At 35.7% G+C, this 21,934-nt stretch overlaps 1 protein-coding gene across 1 annotated transcript; it reads left to right on the top strand.

Annotated features, from left to right (window-relative positions):
* The first annotated feature begins 20,722 nt into the window (after positions 1-20,722).
* On the top strand, positions 20,723-21,661 carry LOC129085078 (olfactory receptor 6C68-like). Its single transcript, XM_054591493.1, has one exon. It carries the CDS (start codon positions 20,723-20,725, stop codon positions 21,659-21,661), a length of 939 nt encoding a protein of 312 aa, XP_054447468.1.
* The last annotated feature ends 273 nt before the right edge of the window (positions 21,662-21,934 follow it).

Genomic DNA, 21,934 nt, shown 5'->3' with positions numbered 1-21,934 from the left:
TGCTGTTGTCTGTCTATGAGTTTTTATTTTTACTTGTCTTTCACCTTTTCACTCAGATCCCCAACCCACTTCCCCCTGACAGCTGTCAGTCTGTTCTCTGCGTCTTGTGGAATTCACTTCTATGTGGAACCAAATTAACAAAATAAACTAATAAACAAAATAGAAACAGACTCAAAGATAAAGTTTATTCTTCTATTATCTATTCTTGTATTATATATATTTTCCACGTGAACAACTGTAAACCTACTTTTCCTCTTCCCTGTATATCTAGCAAGCAATAACATGGTAAAAATCTGTATATATAAAGCACATATATTTATAAAATTTGTACATATAAATCGCATTTGTATATATAAAGCTGTACTTGAAAGAAATTTATGTAAACATCTTTGATATTAAAATATTTTAAGTAGATTAAAAATAAAGGAACCCAGTCTCATCTTAAACAATTCGGAGAACTACATAAAAGAAACAAAGTAAGTAGAATGAACAATAAAATTTTACAATTTTAGCAAAAGTAGGAACAGCAGAATGTAAGGTAAATAATTCAGAAGCTGACTATCTGTGAAACTCAGGAAAAACCAATCTTACATGCCCAAATATGAGGGGGAAAAAGAGGGGGAAAAAGGGGCATATTCAAAGGACAATTGTATACTCTACTGCTAATATTACTGAAAAAGTCACAAATACATGGTGATGGAAGATGATTTGACTTTGTGAAGTGGGTACACAATGCAATCTACAGAGTATGTATCATAGAAATGTACACTTGAAACCTGTTTAATCTTATTAACCAAAGCCACGCCAATATTTATTTTTAAAAAAAGAAAAAAATAAATGCAAGACTAATAGAAAAGCAACAGAATTTAGAAGAGAATTTTAGGTGGAAAAAGAATGTATTTTTTACAAGGTGCTCCACTTATATTCTCAGTACCCACCTGACACCACACATAAGATATTACAATATTATTGACTATATTCACTATGCTGTACTTGCCTAACCATTATGCTAAACTTAAAATAATATTTAATGTAAACTGAAATTAAAAATAAAAATTTTAATATAATACATTTTTTCAATCGATGGCCTATTTTTGTATAGCAATAAACACCTGCAAAGTATTAATAAGAAAATAATTTCAATCATAATAGTAACAAAAGGCTATTATTAAGGAGTAAAGCATGGTTTGCTAAGAAAGTGATACAATAGAGTTAAAGATGTAAAATAAGATGTAAAAAAGAAATTTAAAAAGTTACTTTATTCTTGGATGCAAAGATTTACATCAAAAATATAATAATTCATCCAAAACTAACATATGGAAATCAATGCAATTTTCATTAGAATTCTAACAGTTATGCTATTAAACACACAAAATTATTTTCAGATTCACCTGAAAGAATTAAAAATCACAAATACCTAAACATACAAATAAGATACATCAAAATAAAATTTAAAATATGTATTGACCTAGGAATAATTAAGGCACTGAACAAAAAAAAAGGTAAACAGATTTTGTGTAAATAAGCTAAGTGTTCAATTATGAAGATGGAATTTAAGTTAAGGAAGAAAATGAATGATTATTTATTAATGTTGTTGCAACTTATTCATTTGTAAGTAAATATGTTAAGCCAATTTTTTACAACATACTCAAAAACAAATCTGAAATGGATTTAAGGCCTAAACCGAGGGCTGGATAGTTAGACACACACAATGCATATATGTGTGCATGTGTGTATTCTCTGTAAGAAAATATGCAATGCTATTGTTAAGGCATTTCTCAAAAAAAGAAATAAAACCAATACTTTTTAAAAATTTATTTATTTTTTGTTCAAATACATTTGTCTCCACCTTCCCACCACCACTTTCCCCTGCCCTCCTCCCTCATCCTCTTCCCTCAATCCTTCCCCACTTTGGCTTTGTCGATGAGTCCTTGATATATGTTCCCTGACTTGACCCTTCCCTTCCCTTTCCCCACCCATCCCTCCGTCCTTCCCTCTTGACTGTGTTGGTTTCTTTTTTCTTTCAATGTTGCTGGTCATATTTTCCTTGCTTATTTGTTTTGTTGGTTAGGTTCCACTTATAGGTGAGATCATATGGAGCTTATTTCACTTAGCATAATGCTCTCCAGTTCCATCCACGCTGTTGCGAAGTGTAGTAGTTCTTTTATTCTTTCTGCTGCATAGTATTCCATTGTGTAAATGTACCATAGTTTTTTTATTCACTCACCTACTGATGGGCATTTAAGTTGCTTCCAACACTTGGCTATTGTAAATTGTGCTGCTATGAACATTGGGGTGCATAGGTTCTTTTGAATTGGTGTTTTGGGTAAAACCAATACATTAAAATAAAGAAAAGATATATTCTTGAATAAATGTAATTTAAAACATTTAATTATCCAATGTTACATGTCAATATATCTCAGGAAAACTGGACATAAAAAGAAAAATATCTTTTCTACCTAAGAGGAAATATGGTTAATAAATAAAGGAAAAAATTGTTTATTCTTGAGTGTATGCAAAAAAATGCAAATAAAAGCAACTTTAAAATAGCATTGTATATCTACTATAATTGCAAAATTATGTCTTTTCATTATAACAATTGTCAATGTTGAAGTGAGATTATGTATTCATTTTTTTCTTAATTTAATTTTTTATTAAATTTATCGAGGTGACATTGTTAATAAGATCATATAAGTTTCAAATGTACATTTCCATGATACATGATCTGTATGTTGCATTGTGTGCCCACCACCCAAAGTCAGATCATCTTCCATCACCATATACCTGGTCCCCTTTGGCTTTACTGCCCCATCACCACCTTCCCTCTGGCAACCACCGTATTGTTGTCTATGTCTGAGTTTCACTTTTGTATCCTACATATGAGTGAAATCATATGGTTGTTAGCCTTTTTTTTTTACTCATTTTACTTAGCAAAATATTCTCAAGGTCCATCCATGTTGTCGCAAATGGCAATATCTCATCTTTTCTAATGGCTAAATAGTATTCCACAGTGTATATATATACCACATTTTCTTTATTCAATTCTTTATCAAAGGACAGTTTGGTTGTCTCCATGTCTTGGCCACTCTGAATAATGCTGCAATGAGCATAGGGATGCGTATATATTTGCAAATAAATGTTTTTAAGTATTTTGGATAGATACCAGGAAGAGAGATTGCTGGGTCATGCGATAACACTATTCTTAATTTTTTGAGGAACCTCCATGCTGTTTGCCATAGTGGCTATACCAGTTTACATTCCTACCAGCAATGAATGAAGGCTCCTTTTTCTCCACAACTTCTCTGAAGTGTGTTATTACCTGTCTTACTGATGACAACCATTTTAACAGGGGCAAGGTGGTATTCCATTGTAGTTTTTTTTTAATCTTAATGTTTTATTTCTATGCAAAATGCAACAACTAATTTTTACATATTTATTTGAGTGTGGTAAACATTCAAGTTTATTCACTTCCTCTGATGTCAGAAAAATGCAAAGTGCATCACTTTTCATTTATAAGAGCAGTGAATCTGGCAGTGCAATTGTACAAAAACATTTACACCATTTCTGTCTCTATCTCCACCTCTATCTGTACCTATATCTGTGTCTAAACAGACCAAAATAGAGATAACAGGATAAGTCACATTGCCTGTAAGTGACATGTAAAATCAGCATTGTAAGGTCACAAAACACAGTTAATTTTTTTACATTTTCTGCCCAAAGTACCCAAATGTTTAACAATTCCTATGTGTAAAATATAGGTGTTTTTTAAAATTAGTATCATGTAGCTTTTAACTTTTTAATGTGAAATAATACACATTTGAAAAGTATACAAACCATAAATGCATAGTTTAACAAACCATTGTAAACACCCATGTAACCATTACCCTTAATGAGCATTATACCACTGACCCCAGGAGCCTCCTGAGCCCCAACTTTTCCCTTTGTTCTAATGCTTTCCAGGGTAGAGACGCTATCCTGATTCACACAGTAATCACTTCCTTTCTCACTTTATATTCCTATCTTGTGTGTGTGTCCCTAAATATTACATTTTTGTTTTGCTTATTTTTTATCATTATATAAATATTTTAAAAATTCTTTTTCTCCTTGACTCTTTTAAATATTTTTTTCTTTAGTTGGTGCTCCATTAGATGTACACTTTGTTTTTTTAAGTATATTTTATTGATTATCCAATTACAATTGTCCCAATTTTTCCCCTTTGCCCCCCCTTCTGCCAGGAACACCCCTTCCCTCCAGCAATTCTCTTCTTTGTTCATGTCCATGGGTCATGCGTATAACTTCTTTGGCTTCCTCATTTCTTATACTGTCCTTAATATCCCCCTATTTTTTACCTACCAATTTTGCTTCTACATCCTTATACATTTTCCCCTATTCTTCCTCTTCCCCCTTCAAGCGTATAACCCTCCAAATAATCTCCATATCTATGATTCTATTACAACTCTAATAGTTTGCTTAGTTTGTTTTTGTTTTTGTTTTTTAGATTGTTGTTGATGTTTGTGAGTTTGTTGTCATTTTAATGTTCATAGTTTTGATCTGCTTTTTCTTAAATAAGTCTCTTTAACATTTCATGTAATAATGGCTTGGTGATGATGAATTCCATTAACTTTACCTTGTCTGGGAAGCACTTTATCTGTCCTTCCATTCTGAATGATAGCTTTGCTGGAGAGAGTAATCTTGGTGGTAGGTCTTTGCTTCTTTTCATCACTTTGAATACTTCATGCCAGTCCCTTCTTGCCTGCAAAGTTTCTTTTGAGAAATCAGCTGATAGTCTTATGAGAACTTCTTTGTTGAACAACATGATGGGTAAGGTATGAGGTGGAGACTCAAGAAGACTGGCAGGGCATCAATAGGCAGGAACACCAGAGGGATATTTAAATGGCCAGCTGGATCCCCCTGAGAAGAGTGGAGTTTAAACCATTAAGCAGGAACCCCCAGCCAAGAACACCAGAGACCAAAACTGAGAAAAGTGGCAGGGTTGCTCTCTGCCAGAGACAGGCGGCTGGAGATGCAAAGAGCCATTTAAAGGGCCAATGCATAACTTTTTATTTGCAGCTACTTACCCTAGGCTCTGGAAAAGGCAGGGGCAGAGTGGGCTAGAGATGCCTGAGGAGAGACTGGGGACAGAGGCTTTAAAGAGAGAACTGAGAAAGTAGCCAGCAGGATCCCAGTGCTATTTCTCATACTGCAGCAGCCATCTAGCTCAGACAGACCACTTCCCTGAGTGGCAGCGCTCGGAGTGGAAACAATAGCCCCACTCCAAAGAGGAACTCTGCCCAGCTCTGTGGTTCCTAAGTCTGACTGCTGAGTACAGAATGACTAGATTAACAACTGCAGGAGACAGGCACAGACAGTAGATTCCTGGAAGTCTCAAACAGACTGCTTAAGGTCAGATGGGGTCACATATGACATCATCAGAGGCAGATCCAGAAAGAAAAAAGAGAGAGAACCAACAAAAATGGCATAAAATGCACCCAAAGTGCAGCAAGTTCAGGAGATCAAGGAGACTGCACTACTGTGTCTCACAGGTTTCTTACCATAGAAGTTCACACTACAAAGTCACGAAGTCAAGACAGATCAATTTAAGAAGCAGAAGCAATTAAAAAAAAAAAGAGTCTCACAAATACTGGGAAGACAAAGAAACACCCCCCAAACGAAGAGAAAGGAGGAATCTCCACAAAGAGAACTAAATGAAATAGGAGCAAGTAAACTATGAGACACTGAGTTCAAAACAACAGTTCTAAGGAAGCTCAATGAGCTCAGTGAGCTCAGACAGAATTACAAAAAACTACAGGGAAACTACAATGAATTTACTTCAAACTATATCAGCATGAAAAAGACATAGAAACTATCAATAAGAGCAAGGAGGAAATGAAAAATACAATTTCTGAATTGAAGAACACAGTAGAAGGAATCAAAAGCAGGCTTGATGAAGCAGAGGATTGAATCAGTGAGCTGTAGGACAAGGTAGAAGAAAGCTCCCAGAAAGAGCAAGAAATGGAAAAAAGACTCAAAAAGAATGAAGAGGCATTTAGGGAAACGTAGGACAACCTGAAATGTAATAATATCCATATAATAGAGATACCAGGAGAAGAAGAGGAGGAAGAGCTAGAGAACCTATTTGAAAAAGTAATGATGGAAAACTTCCATAATTGGAGGAGAGGAGAAAGTTACACAAGTCCAGAAAGTGCAGAGGGTCCCATTCAAGAGGAACCCATATAGGCCCACTCCAAGATATATCATAATTAAAATGGAAAATATCAAAGACAAACAGAGAATCCTAAAGGTAGCAAGGGAGAAACAGGTAGTAACATAAAAGGGAGCTCTCATATGGCTAGCAGCTGACTTCTCAACAGAAACAGGACAAGCCAGAAGGGAATGGCAAGAAATATTCCAAGTCATGAAAAGCAATGGCTTGCAACCAAGATTGCTCTACCCAGAAAGGCTCTCAATTAAAATGGAAGGTGAAATAAGGAGTTTCTCAGAAAAAATAGAGCTAAAAAAATACACTTCCACCAAACCAGCATTGCAAGATATGCTAAAGGGACTGCTTTACGATGATGAATAAAATGAATGAGAAAGAGAAACACAAGCTCAAAGGGGGAAAAAATGAATAAGTACTTATCAATAATAACTTTAAATGTAAATGGATTAATTGTTCCAATCAAAAGACGTAGGGTAGCTGAATGGATTTGAAAACATGACCCACACATATGCTGCCTACAAGAGACCAACCTCAGAGCCAAAGACCTACACAGACTGAACGTAAAAGGATGGAAAAAAATATTCCACACAAATGGACAGGAAAAGAAGCAGGGGTAGCAATACTTATATCAGACAAAATAGATTTCAAATCAAAGGCCATGGAAAGAGACACAGAAGGACACTTTATAATTCTCAGAGGAAAACTCCATCAAGAAGATACAAACATTGTAAACCTATATGCACCCAACATGGGAGCACCCAAATATATACGGAAAACCTTGGAGGATGTCAAGAAAGATATAGACAGCAACATGCTGATAGGAGGGGATTTTAACACCCCACTGTCAACAATGGATAGATCTTCCAAACAAAATATCAACAAGGATATTGTGGAACTGAATGGTACATTAGGTCAAATGGATATAACTGATATAGAGAGAGAACTTTCATCCCAAAGAAGCAAAATACACATTCTTTTCAAATGTACATGGAAATTTTTCAAAGGTAGACCACATGATAGGACACAAAAGAAGCCTCAACATTTCAAGAAAATTGAAATCATAACATGCATTTCCTCAGACCACAAGGGCTTGAAACTAGAAATCACCCTCAAGGAAAAAAACTCAAAAACATTCAAATTCATGGAAACTGAATAGCATACTATTGAATAATGAATGGGTCAATAATGAGACCACAGAAGAAATAAAAAAGTTTATGGAAATGAATGGAAATGAACACAGAACAGTCCAAAACCTATGGGGACACAATGAAGGTAGTCCTGAGAGGGAAGTTCAGAGCAATACAGGCCTACCTGAAAAAGATAGAAACATTACATGTAAATGACCTAACCCTCCAGCTTCAAGAACTGGAGATACTACAATAAACAAAGCCCAAAGAGGGTAGAAGGAAGGAAATAATCAAGATCAGAGCAGAATTGAATGACATAGAGATTAAAAGAACAGTTCAAAGGATCAACAAATCCAGGAGTTGGCTCGTTCAAAAGATTTTTTAAAAAATCCTCTAGCTTTTAAGGAGACTCATCAATAAGAAGAAGAGGACCCAAGTAAATTATATCAGAAATGAAAGAGGAAAAATAACAACTGAAACCACAGAAATACAAAGGATTGTAAGAAATTACAATGAACAATTATATGCCAAGAAATTTGAAAATCTGGGTGAAATGGACAAATTTCTAGAAACATATAACTTTCCATCACTGAATGATGAAGAAGCAGGAAGCCTGAACAGATTGATAACAGCTGGTGAAATTGAATCAGTAATCAAAAAACTCCTGACACACAAAAGCCCTGGACCAGACAATTTCACAGGAGAATTTTAAAAAGCATTTAGGGCAGAGCTAACCCTTGTCCTTCTCAGACTATTCAAAAAAATCCAAGAAGAGGGGAGATTCCCAAACTTTCTTTATGAGGCCAACATCACCCTAATCCCAAAACCAGATAAAGACACAACAAAGAAAGAAAACTACAAGCCAATATCACTGATGAACATAGATTCTAAAATCCTTGACAAAAAATGTTGGCAAACCACATCCAGTGATACAGTAAAAAGATCATCCACCACGATCAAGTGCAATTCATCCCAGGGATGCAAGGATGGTTTGATATTTGCAAATCAATGAATGTAATACATCACATAAACAAAAGGAAAGACAAAAATCACATGATCACATCAATAGATGCGGAAAAAGCATCTGAAAAGGTATACCACTCATTTATGATAAAAACACTCAGCTAAATGGGAGTAAGGGGAGCATACCTCAACATAATGAAGGCCATATATGAAAAACCTACAGCAAACATCATACTCAATGGGCAAAAATTAAAAGCTTTCCCACTAAGATTGGGAACAAGACAACGTAGTCCGCTTTCACCACTTTTACTCAACATAGTGTTGGAAGTCCTAGCCACAGTGATCATACAAGAAAAAGGAAATAAAGTCATCGAAAAAAGGAAGTAAAACTGTCATTGTTTGCAGATGGCATGACGGTGTATATAGAAAACCCTATAGACTCCACCAAAAAACTACTCAACCTAATAAGTGAATTTGGCAAAACAGCAGGATAAAAGTCAATATTCAGAATTCAAAGTCATCTTGTACACCAACAATGATATAACAGAATCAGAAATTGGCGGGGGGGGGGGGGAATCCCATTTGCTATAGCAACAAGAAAAATAAAGTACACAGGAATAAACTTAACCAAGGAGGTTAAAAAAACCTGTACTCAGAAAACTACACAACACTCAAAAAAGAAATTAAGGAAGACACAAATAAATGGAAGCATATACTGTGTTCATGGATTGGAACAATTAACATCATCTAAATGTCCATACTACCCAAAGCAATGTATAGGTTCAACACAATCCCTATATACATACCAATGATGTATTTCACAGATACAAAACAAATATTTCAAAAATTTACATGGAAACATAAATGATTCTAAATAGCTGCAGCAATTTTGAGAAAGAAGAACAAGGTATGAGGGATCACAATAATTGACATAAAATTATATTATAAGGCCATTGTAATCAAAACACTCTGGTACTGGAATAAGAATAGACACATAGATCAGTAGAACAGAACAGAGAGCCAAGAAATAAACCCATGTCTCTAGGGTCAATTAATATTTGATAAAGAAGGCAGAAGTTTAAAATGCAATAAAAATATCTTCTTCAACAAGTGGTGTTGGGAGAGCAGGACAGCTACACGCAAAAAAAGAAAATGAAACTTAACCACCAACTTACAGCATACACAAAAATAAACACAAGAGGGATAAAAGACTTAAATATATGTTGTGATACCATAAAAGTCCTAGAGGAGAGCACAGACAGGAAATTCTCAGATATTCCACACAGCAATATTTTCACCAATATGTCCTCTAGAGCAAGGGACAAAAAGGAAAGAATAAACAAATGGGACTTCATCAAAATAAGAAGCTTCTGCTCGGCTAAAGAAAGCATCAGCAAAATGAAAAAGGATCCAACCGTATAGGAAAATATATTTGCGAATGATGTCTCGGACAAGGGTTTGATCTCCAAAATATATATAAAGAACTCACATGACTCCACTCCAGGGAGACAAAAAATCCAATTAAAAAATGGGCAAAGGACATGAACAAACACTTCTCCAAAGAGGACATACACAGGACCCAGAGACATATGAACGGATGCTCAGCATCACTAGCCATCAGAGAAGTGCAAATTAAAACCACAGTGAGATACCACTTCACACCAGTTAGAATGGTCATCATAAACAAGTCAACAAACAAGTGCTGGTGAGGTTTTGGAGAAAAGGGAACCCTAGTGCACTGTTGGTGGGAATGCAGGCTGGTGCAGCCACTGTGGAAAGCAGTATGGAATCTCCTCAAAAATCTAAAAATGGAAGTGCCTTTTGACCCAGCAAATCCACTTCTGGGATTATACCCTAAGAATCCCAAAATGCCAGTTCAAAAGAACCTATGCACCCCAATGTTCATAGCAGCACAATTTACAATGGCCAAGTGCTGGAAGCAACCTAAGTGCCCATCAGTAAAGGAGTGGATCAAAAACCTATGGTACAGTTACATAGTGGAATACTATGCCACAGAAAGAAGGAAGGAACTGCTTCCCTTCGCAACAGAATGGATGGAACTGGAGAGCATTATGCTAAGCAAAATAAGCCAGGAGGGTGAAAGACAAATACCATATGATTTCACCTATAAGTGGAACCTAACCAACAAAACAAACAAGAAAAACATAACCAGCAACATTGAAAGAAAAAATAAAACCAACAGTAACAAGAGGGGAGGAGAGAGAGTGGTAACACGGCAAAGAAGGGGAATGGTCAAGTCAAGAAACATGTATATAGGACCCATGGACAAAGCCAAAGTGGGTAAGGTTTCAGAGTCGGGGGTGGTGGTGGGAAAATGGAGACAAATGTATTTGAATAATAAAAAAAAATAAAAAGATTCTCTTTATCTTTAACCTTTGCATTTTAATTATGATGTGCCTTGGTGTGGACCTCTTTGGGTCCAAATTGTTTAGGACTCTCTGAGCTTCCTGGACTTGTATGTCTATTTCCTTCGACAAATTAGGGAAGTTCTCTTCCATTACTTCTTCAAATAAGTTTTCAATTTCTTGCTCTTCCTCTTCTCGTTCTGGCATCCATATGATTCTGATGTTGGCTCTTTTGAAGATGTCCCAGAGTCTTCTTAAATTCTCCTCATTTTTTTAAATTCATTTCTTCATTTTGTTCTGGTTAAACATTTATTTCTTCCTTTTCTAAACTGTTGATTTGAATTCCAGCTTCCTTCCCTTCACTGTTGGTTTCCTATGGATTTTTCTTTATTTCACTTAATTGTATGCTTAATTTCTCTCCTTATGTTTTTGCTGTATTCAGTGGGATCTTTGAGCATTCTGATCACCAGTGTTTTAAACTCTGCATCTGATAGGTTGGCTATCTCTGCATTACTTAGTTATTTTTCTGGGGTTCTGTTTTGTTTCTTCAATTAGCCATATTTCTTTGTCTCCTCATCTTGGCAGTCTCCCTGTGTCTGTGCACTAGGTAGAGCTACTTTGATTTTCTGTCTTAGCACTCCTGTTAAGTTGTATGGGGCAAAGCTTTATATATTTACCATGTCTGGACAACCTACTTCACTACTTTATGGCTCTGTGTGTGGAGGAGGGGTTGAAGAGGAGACAATGCCGCTGCTGGATGACTCCTGGGGGTTTTCCTGGCACTCACCCCTTTTCCAGTCACTTAACCCACTTCCGTATGCAACTGGTGCCTCTCCAGCTGCTTTCCTGATTGTGGTTCCCAGCGTAGGTGAGTTTTTGTACATTCTGAGCTCTCCTGAGAAACCAGCAGTTTCTTCTGCATTGGGTTTACAACCATAAGTTATGAGGTCTTATTTTCCCCATCCCTGGAACCCTGGGCTCTACAGTCTGGCCTAGGGCTGGGGTAGCTAGCTCACAAGGTGTCACCTTGATTTTTATCCACCACGCATGAATGTGGCACCACCTGTTGTGCCAGCTACCAATACCATGCCACCCCCGGCTCACCACGACACCATATCCACTCTACCTGGACTCCCCATCTCTGCTCCTCCTACCCATCTGGATGACTATAGCTTCTTTAAACCCTTGGTTGTCAGACTTCTGTACAGTTTTGGGTGTTCTTCTGAGTGACTTTCTAGCAGTTTTGGGTGGATTTTCATTTTTAAGTTAGTTGTGTTCTTTTATATGGTTGTGCAATAAGGCAAAACATGTCTACATATGCCTCCATCTTGACCGGCAACCTTAGATGTAGTCATTGTAGTTTTGATTTGCATTTCCCTAATAGTTAATGAAATTAAACATCTCTTCACATATCTCGTTGGCCATTTGAATCTCTTCTTGAGAAAACTGACAGTTCAGGTCTTCTGCCCATTTTAAAAGTAAACTGTTTGGTGTTCAGTTTTATGAGTTCTTTATATATTTTGGATATTAACGCCTCATCAGAGATTTTGTTTGCAAATATCCTCTTCCATTTTGTGGATTGCCTTCTTGTTTTGTTGGCAGTTTCTTCTCCTGTGCAGAAGCTTTTTAGTTTAATGTAGTCCCATTTATTTATTTTTGTCTTCACTTCCCTTGCCTTTCAGGTCAAATTCATAAAATATTCTCTAAAACTAAGGTCCATAAATTTAATGCATATGTTTTCTTTGATGTAATTCATTGTTTTAGGTCTTATATTTGACCCATTTTGAATTAATTTTTGTACATGGGAAAAAATTATAATCCAGTTTCATTGTTTTACATGTGGCTTTCCAATTTTCCCAGCACCATTTATCGAAGAGGCTTTCTTTTCTTCAGTGTGTGTTTTGGCTCTTTCATCAAAAATCACTTGCCCATATACCTGTGGTTTTATTTCCAGGCTCTCATTCTGATCCATTGGTCTGTTTGTTTTTCCCCCAATACAATGCTGTTTTGATTATTGTAGCTCTGTAGTATAATTTGAAGTCAAGTAGTGTGATAACCCCATCTTCATTCTTTTTTCCTCAGGGTTGCTTTAACTATTCAGGATCCTTTATGGTTCCATACAAATCTGATTATTGTTTTGTTCTACTTCTTTAAAACATGCCATTGCGATTTTGATGGGGATTGTATTAAATCTGTATATTGCTTTGGGAAATGTGGCCATTTTAACTATGTTGATTCTTTCAATCCATGAATACAGAATATCTTTCTATTTTCTTGTATCTTTTCAGTCTTTTTTAATTAACACTTTGTAGTTTTCAGTATATATATCTTATACATACTTCTTTAAGTTTATTCCTACATGTTTTTGTTGCAATTGCAAAAGGAATTTTTTTATTTCTTTTTCTGAAGTTCCATTGTTAGTATATAGGAAAGCAATGGATTTTTGTACATTGATTTTGTATCCTGCAACTCTATTTGTTTATTGTTTCTAATAGTTTCTTGGTGGGGTCATTAGGGTTTTCTGTATACAGAATCATGTTATCTGCAAAAAAGCGATACTTTTACTTCTTTCCCATTTTGGGTGCCTTTTATTTCTTTCTTTTGCCTGATTGCACTGGATAGGACTTCCAGAACTATGTTGACTAAGAGTGGTGAAAGTGGGTGCACTTGTCTTATTCCTGATTTTAAAGGAAAAGCTTTCAGTTTTTCAACATTGAGTATAATATTAGGTGAGAGTTTGTCATAAGTGGCCTTTCCTATGTCAAAGTACTTGTTATCAACAAGTACGCTGCTCCCACCAAAATTATCCTCCTCCCTGTTGGTTCATGTCCCTAGTTTGTATATATAAGTACTTTGGCTTCTCCATTTCCTGTACTATTCTTAACCTCCCTCTGTCTATTTTGTACCTACCATTTATGCTTCTTATTCCCTGTACCTTTTCCCCCTTCTCTCCTCTCCCCCTCCCTCCTGATCTCCATTTCTGTGATTCTGTTCCTGCTCTCATTGTTTGCTTTATTTGTTTTTGTTTTTGTTTTCATTTTAGATTCAGTTGTTGACAGTTTTGAGTTTGTTGTCATTTAACTGTTCATAGTTTTTGATCTTCTTTTTCTTAGATAAGTCCCTTTAACATTTTATACAATAAGGGCTTGGTGATGATGAACTCCTTTAACTTTACTATATCTGGAAAGTACTTTATCTGCCCTCCAATTCTAAATGATAGCTTTGCTGCATAGAGTAAACTTGGGTATAAGTTCTTGCCTTTCATGACTTTTAATACTTCTTGCCAGCCTCTTCTTGCCTGCAAGGTTTCTTTTGAGAAATCAGCTGATAGTCTTATGGAAACTTCTTTGTAGGTAACGGTCTCCTTTTCTCTTGCTGCTTTTAAGATTCTCTCTTTATCTTTATTCTTGGGTAATGTAATGATGATGTGCCTTGGTGTGTGCTTCCTTGGTTCCAACTTCTTTGGGACTCTCTGAGCTTCCTGGATCTCCTGGAAGTCTATTTCCTTCACCAGAATCGGGAAGTTCTCCTTCCTTATTTTTTCAGATAAGTTTTCAATTTTTGCTCTTCCTCTACTCTTTCTTGCACCCCTATGATTCAGATGTTGGAACATTTAAAGTTGTCCCAGAGGTTCCTAAGCCTCTCCTTTTCATTTATTTGAATTCTTGTCTCTTCATTCTGTTCTGGTTGAATGTTATCTCTTCCTTCTGCTCCCAATCGTTGATTTGAGTCCCAGTTTCCTTCCCTTTGCTGTTGGTTTCCTGTATATTTTTCTTTATTTCCCTTTGCATAGCCTTTATTTTTCCTTGTATTTGCAACAATACTCAACTATTTTTGTGAGCATCCTGATTACCAGTATTTTGAACTGTGCATCTGATAGGTTGGCTATCTGTTCATTGCTTAGTTCTATTTTTGGAGCTTTGATCTGTTCTTTCACTTGGGCCATATTTCTTTGTCTCAGCATGCCTGTTAGGCTGTAAGGGGTGAATCCTTAGGTATTCACCAGGGTGGGGCAACCCAGGTCACTGTGTTGTGACTCTGTGTGTTGGGCAGGGGCCACAGAGGGAACAATCCCACTGGCTTGGCTCTCGGTTGGCTTTCAATCACTTCCTCTGCTACCCACAAGCAAATTGGGCCTTTCTGGTGCTGATTTCTAGGTGGGTGGGTCTGGGTACATTCTAGGACCCTGTGGGTCTCTCCAACAAACTCTCCTGTAAGACTGGGAGTTCCTCCCACTGCCACATCCCCCTCAGGTTTTTACAGTCACAGGTTTTGAGGCTTTCTTTTCCTGCACTGGAACCCTGGATTGCATGGTCTGTCTCACTCCCCAACTGTTCCTTCTGGTTTATCCAAACATAAATGTGGGACCACCCGGTCTACCAGCCGCCATATTGCCACAAGCCTTCTCTGCCCCAGCTGCCTTCTCTGCCTCCTACCAGTTTGGATGAATGTTTCTTCTTTAACTCCTTGATTGTCAGACTTCCATACAATTCAACTTTCTGGCAGTTCTGGTTATTTTTTGTTTTTAAATTTGTTGCTGTCCTTTTTTTGATTGTGCAAGGAGGCAAAGAGTATCTACCTATGCCTCCATCTTGGCCAGAAGTCCTATTTGTTCTGACATATCTCCTTGGGCAAAAGAAACAAAAAAAATAAACAAATGGGACTACATCAAACTAAAAACTTTTGTACAGAAAAAAGACATAAACAAATGGAAAGACAACCTACTGAATGGGAGATGATATCTACCAATGATATATCTGATAAGGAGTTAATATCCAAAATGTATAAAGAATTCATACAACTAAACACCAGAAAAACAAACAACCCAATTAAAAAACAAGCAGAGAACCTGAATAGACATTTCTACAAAGAGGACAGGCATGTGACCAATAAGCATGTGAAAAGATACTCAATGTCACAAATCACCAGATAAATGAAAATTAAAACCACAGTGAGATATCACCTCACACCTGTCAGAATGGCTATCATCAATAAATCAACAAACAACAAATGTTGGTGAGGATGTGGAGACAAGGAACCCTAGTACACTGTTGGTGCAAATGCAGATTGGTGCAGCCACTATGCAAATAGTATGGAGGTTCCTTAAAATATTTAAATTAGAACTACCTTAAGGCCCAGCAATTTCACTTCTGGGTATATATTGAAAGAAACCCAAAACACTAATTCAAAAAACACACACACACCCTTATGTTCAATGCAACATTATTTACAATAGCCAAGATATGGAAGCAATCCAAGTGCCCATCAATAGACAAGTCAATAAAGGAGAGGTGATACATATATACAATGGAATATTACTCAGCCATAAAAAAGAATGAAATCTCACTATTTATGACAGCAGGAACTAGAGATTATTATGCTAAGTGAAATAAGTCAGACAGAGAAAGACAAATGCCATATAATTTCACTTATATGGGGAATCTAAAGAAAAAATAAATGAAGGAACAAAATAGAAACTAACTCATAGATATAGAAAGCAAACTAATGGTTGACAGGGGAGGAGGACTGAAAGGCTGGGTGAAACACTGAAGGAATTAAAAAGTACAAATTGATAGTTACAAAATTGTCATAGGGATGTAAAGTACAACATAGAGAATATAGTCAATAATATTGTAATAACTAAGTATGGTACCAGGTGGGTACTTGAAATACCAGGGGGATCACTTTGTAAAGTATGTGGTTGTCTAACCACTACACTGTATATATGAAACATATAAAATAATATAGAATGTCAAAAATAAAATACATTTTAAAAAGTTACACCTATACCTGACCTATAAACCAATGATTCCACTTTAGTCTAAGATATTTACCCAAGAGAAACGAAACCATATTTCTCTACAAATCTAGTATACAGCCATTTGTAGGGGCATTATTTGTCATAGTCACACACTGAAATCATCAACATTGGTCCATCAGCAGTGAATCCTAATCAAAAGTATAAAGGGATGAACTATTGGCACAGATAAAAACAGGGATAAATATTAAATTAATGCTCAGTGGAAGAAGCCGGGAGGGGGGGCAGGAATCTTGCATTATTATATTTAGTTAAACTTGCACAAGAAAACAAACTAATCTCTAGAGACAGAAAATGTATCCATGGTTGCCTAAGGAATGGAGGCATGCAGAAGGAGGGCACAGGGGTTTACAAAGATGTTTAAGGACTCTTTGTAGGGGAGGGGGTGATGGACACATTCACTCTTCTGATGGAATTAATGTTTCCACAAGAGTGTTTATATGTCCAAACTTATCAAATTGTATACTTTTAATATGTGCAATTTTTTTTAATTTTTCCTTCAATAAAGCTATTAAGAAAAGAAAATGAATTAAATAACCTTATACTTGTCCTCTTGTCTCCAAGGACCCTGGAGCCAAAGCAGCTTTTGTTAGTTATTTTGCTATGCCAAAGGACATTACTCCAAAGATTCATTAGTGACTCTTGAGTGTAAATCACCAAGGACTTTTTGTTTATTCATTTATTTCTAAGTAGACAAAACTAAAAAAAGTCAGGGTTGGAATCATTTGTACCTCCATCCCTGTCTAGAAATATCGGAATATCAGCTCTTTCAAAAGAAAAGAGAAGAGAATTTCTGGCATTCCACTTTGAGATGATTTTTCCTCGCCTATATATTAAAATATACAAGAAAATATTTCTTAGCCCTTTCATAAAAAAAAAAATCAATCCAATTTGTTGGAGACCACAATATCAGAGAACTTTCTACATGTTCAGAAAAACTCATTGTGAACATGAGTGGATCAGCAGAACCTGCTATTTTCAACTACGTGCCTTTAAGAATTACTATTTTTAAACTATTTAAGGACATTATGATTGACTAACAGAAAAGTAAGTATAACAAGTTTTGCAACATTAGTAATATTTCCCTTTGTAAAACTTTCAACATATTTCTCTCTGAGGGAAAATATTTCACTGGTCCACATTAAAATCAGATATATGAGTTATAACATAATTTTTTGAAGCTCTCAAAAATATATATCTTAATAGGATATACATGGATATATAAATAGGAATCCTAATATAAGAAATATCTAGAAATTACATCAGTTTCTTATTGACCTCAAATTGTAAAAGTAAAACACCCAGTGAGTGTGTGTGTCTGTATGTGTGTGTGTGTGTGTCTTCATCACTACCAAAAGATTGGCTGCAGTAACATCACTCATTAGAAATCTCTGCTGCTTTTCAAATAGTTACTGAAATATTAACAGAAGTCAGTTGGTTATAAGTCATTGTCCATTAATTTATTGAATTCTGTTTTATAATGCTTTGTAATATCTTGTAAGAAAAAATTTTTGAACCTCAAGTAATGTCCATAGCATGTTGAGCTGAGTAACGTTACATAGTGATGCACACGTGGCCTAAAAGACAAGGAGAAAGGATGACAGAAAAGTAGGTAGATTACAGCAATCACTCTTCACTACTTCTGAATTTAACTTAATATATGCATTGAATATGTCCCAGAATTCCCTAGTAGGGTTCTACTTTTCAGGCAAACCATGACTGTATGTCAGCACCTCTTTCCCAGGCAGATGACTACCACTCTGTGGATGTAACAGTATAAATTAGGCAAATCATAAGGTGTGGTTCTTCACTTACCTCAGTATGAATACAATACAATTAACAAACAATGAAAAGTAACTTCTTACAAATAAATTGTGATTTTGAAAAGAATTTTATTCATTCATTGATATAGAATTACAAGCATTGAAACACTGATTGAAAGCTAAAAATACTCAAGCCTCCGCTTTGTAATTAATTCTGATGCATGAGAAAATTACTGTGGAGCAGCTTTTCACATAAACTCAGCATCAAAAACACATGATCTCTGGATTTAACATTGCATTAATGGATTACAGTGAGGGTGGAAACACACTATCAATAAAAAATTCAATAACACTTTTGAAAACCAAGGAAAGAAATGAAGGTAGCTATTATTTTTGTCACAGTTGTAAAGACCACTTTATAAAATTACAATAATAATAGCTCTTCTTTTAAAAAAGAAGCAAAAAAACCACAAAATTTTTAGTAATGGATTCATAAATATAGAAAATTTAATAAGCATATTCAGTATCAGAGCATTATGAATTTAGGTCAAAGTATGAAGAAATCACTTTGTGTGTGCTTGGTAATTTTGAGATATGTACAAGGGAGAAATCAAAAAACACTGGAATTTATTTATTTTAAAAATGTGTATTTATTCTTACATGTTAAAATTTTAGTCACCTTCAAAGTATTCTCCATTTGATGAAATACACCTATGGAAGCTTTTTTCCACTGCTCCAAACAGTTCTGAACTCCTTGATTTTGATGCTTTTTACTGTTTCTGCCATTTTTTGTTTCACTTCTTCCACATTGGCAGAACATTTCCCTCAGAGGGCTTTTTTCACCCGGGGAACAAAAAAAAAATGTTGCTTGGGCATATTTGGGTGAATAGGAAGGGTGGGGCATGGAGGTTATGCTGTTTTTGTTCAAAAACTGCTGAACACTCAGTATGGTGTGGGCAGGTGTGCTTATAAATCACCCATAATGAAATGGGCAAGCATGTTGAAAAAATCTTCAAAAAAATTCACTGAAGCCAAACACAGCCTCTCCCAACAATATCAGCTGGTACACTGATACAGCTGGGTTCCCAGAACACTCGCCTAGCAGGGGAAGCCTGTATTACGAAGGGCCTGCCTTCCAGAAGATAATTCCAGATTTTTTTGGTTCTCCCTTAAATTTATTCACAAAATATTTTTAGACACTAACAATGTATGTAGAAATGTGTTACTTATCATTGCCATCAGAGTGAGAAAAACATGATCCCAACAAAGATATTCTCTGGCTAAAGCCTAAAATTGTGGCAAGTTTTGTTTGCTGTGGGACACAGGAGTGGGTGTATAGGCTAGGATAGTCATCGGAATTCCAGAAAACTTCCTAGGAGAAGCAGTGCTTCAAATGAAAATCAATGACTTGGTCTACTCAATTTAGTTAGGGAACATGGGAAAGAATGTAAAAGAGAACTGCTTACCATAAAAACTGGCACAGAATGCATGGTTCACAGTTGGAAACTGCTAGCACACAGGAAAAAAGAGGAGGTGGTTTACCATGGGGAAGATCATGACTTCTGTTTTAAGCATATTGAAATGGACATGCATGTGATTTGTGCAAGCAGTTATGTTTGGGAGGAAGTTCAATACATAAGTAGATATGTTTGGTAGTTAATTTGATATGTAAGTCAGAAACAATCCATTACTAGAAAGAGAAATTTAGGATTCATTAAGTGACAGTGCTATTTAAAATTGTAGGAACTGTGGAGAAAACAGTGAGAATGTATACTTAGAAGTGAAGAGGAAATAAATCCAAGGAATCAAAACAGGCAAAAAGATAACAAAAAAAAATTGTGTGTGTAATTTTTAAGTTAACTTATCAAATTAACTTAAATATAAATTTCATAAATATAAATGCAAGAAAGTTGTGTTTAAAACACCATATCCTGCATAACAGCTTACATATTGATAGAGAAATGTAGAACAGACAGAGGAGGGACCATGTATGCACTCTTGTGCATACGGTTTAGCCTTGCTTAAAGGAGAAAATACACTTATAACAAAAGGAAAAAAATCTTATTGTAAAGCTGGAACAGAGACTCCAAGTTCTGGCAAGATCTCTATAAAGCAAGTCCACATTATATATCATGCATTTGGACAAGGACCAAATCATTAACCAAAAACATAAATAATGCATTTTTTATCTTAGCTCTGAATAAGAAAATATTTGGGGAGAAGGAAAAGGACACTTTTGTTACAGATGAAATCACATCACATTAGCAAATAAATCCAATATCCATAGTATGATTCAAAATATAATATTAATAAATAAATAAACATAATATGAAATATAGGAAAGGTTAACAACTGATTAATTAAGTTAATTAAAATTACTTTTTTTTTTTTAAATACAGATATGTGATCTATATACTAATCTCTCCGAATTATTGGGCATGCACATTGGACAGAAATAATCACTAATGAAAAACTGTACAATAACATTCATTCTACTGGGACTGACAGATGACCCTCAGCTGCAAGTTCTGATTTTTATCTTTCTATTTTTCACCTACATGCTAAGTGTCACTGGAAACCTGACCATCATCACACTCATCTCTGTGGATCCCCACCTTAAAACACCCATGTACTTTTTTTTACAAAATTTCTCCTTCTTAGAGATCTCATTCACCTCTGCCTGTATTCCCAGATACTTGTATAGTATAGCAGCAGGTGACAAGGTCATTACCTACAATGCTTGTGTCATCCAAGTGTTTTTTACTGACCTCTGTGCAGTAGCAGAATTTTTCCTTCTGGCTGCCATGTCCTATGACCGCTATGTGGCCATCTGCAAGCCCCTGCATTATGTGAGCATCATGAGCAGCAAAGTCTGCAGGAGACTTACTTTTTCCTGTTGGTTGGCTGGCCTGTTGGTCATAATCTCCCCACTTAGTCTGGGGCTAAATCTGAAATTCTGTGATTTGAATGTCATTGATCATTTTCTCTGTGATGCTGTTCCCCTTCTGAAGATATCGTGTTCAGACACATGGTTCATGGAACAAACTGTTTTAATCTGTGCTGTGCTGACCTTCATTTTGACTCTTATGTGTGTAGTTCTATCCTATACTTACATTATTAAGACAATTTTAGGATTTCCATCTGCCCAGCAAAGAAAAAAGGCCTTTTTCACCTGTTCTTCCCATATGATTGTGGTTTCCCTCACTTATGGTACGTGTCTGTTCATCTATATGAATCCTACAGCAAAAGAAGAGGTGACTATTAACAAAGTGGTTTCACTGCTCATTTCTTCTATTTCACCTATGTTAAATCCTTTTATTTACACACTGAGAAATAAGCAAGTGAAGAAAGCCTTCAATGACTCAATAAAAAGATTTGCATCATTCTTGAGTATAATAAAGTAGCAGTCAATAAAGTTAAAATAAAAAATGAATGGCTGCTAAATCTTCCCATTGAAGTTCATAATTTGTTTACCTGTTAATAATCTATATTTCAGTTACATTATGTTTCTCAGTCCTCTTTAAATTTGCTTACATTGTACCTTAATTCACTCATTTGTTTCCTTTGGCTTTTTTCTCAATTTCTTGTAGGAGATTTGTCTCAGTAAAAAAACAAAATGAAGTATACTTCTCATACATTCATTTGTAGATAAATACAACCCCATATAATTAAATTTT

The sequence above is a fragment of the Pteronotus mesoamericanus genome, unplaced genomic scaffold (genome assembly GCF_021234165.1).
Source record: "Pteronotus mesoamericanus isolate MK-2021 breed Mesoamerican mustached bat unplaced genomic scaffold, CSHL_Meso_final scaffold_21, whole genome shotgun sequence".
Taxonomy (NCBI): Eukaryota; Metazoa; Chordata; class Mammalia; order Chiroptera; family Mormoopidae; genus Pteronotus; species Pteronotus mesoamericanus.
This window is presented reverse-complemented; position numbering and strand designations above follow the sequence as displayed.

Bases quoted from the DNA above. Each gene is read 5' to 3' on its own strand.
- LOC129085078 (XM_054591493.1), top strand. From the start codon at position 20,723: ATGAAAAACTGTACAATAACATTCATTCTACTGGGACTGACAGATGAC.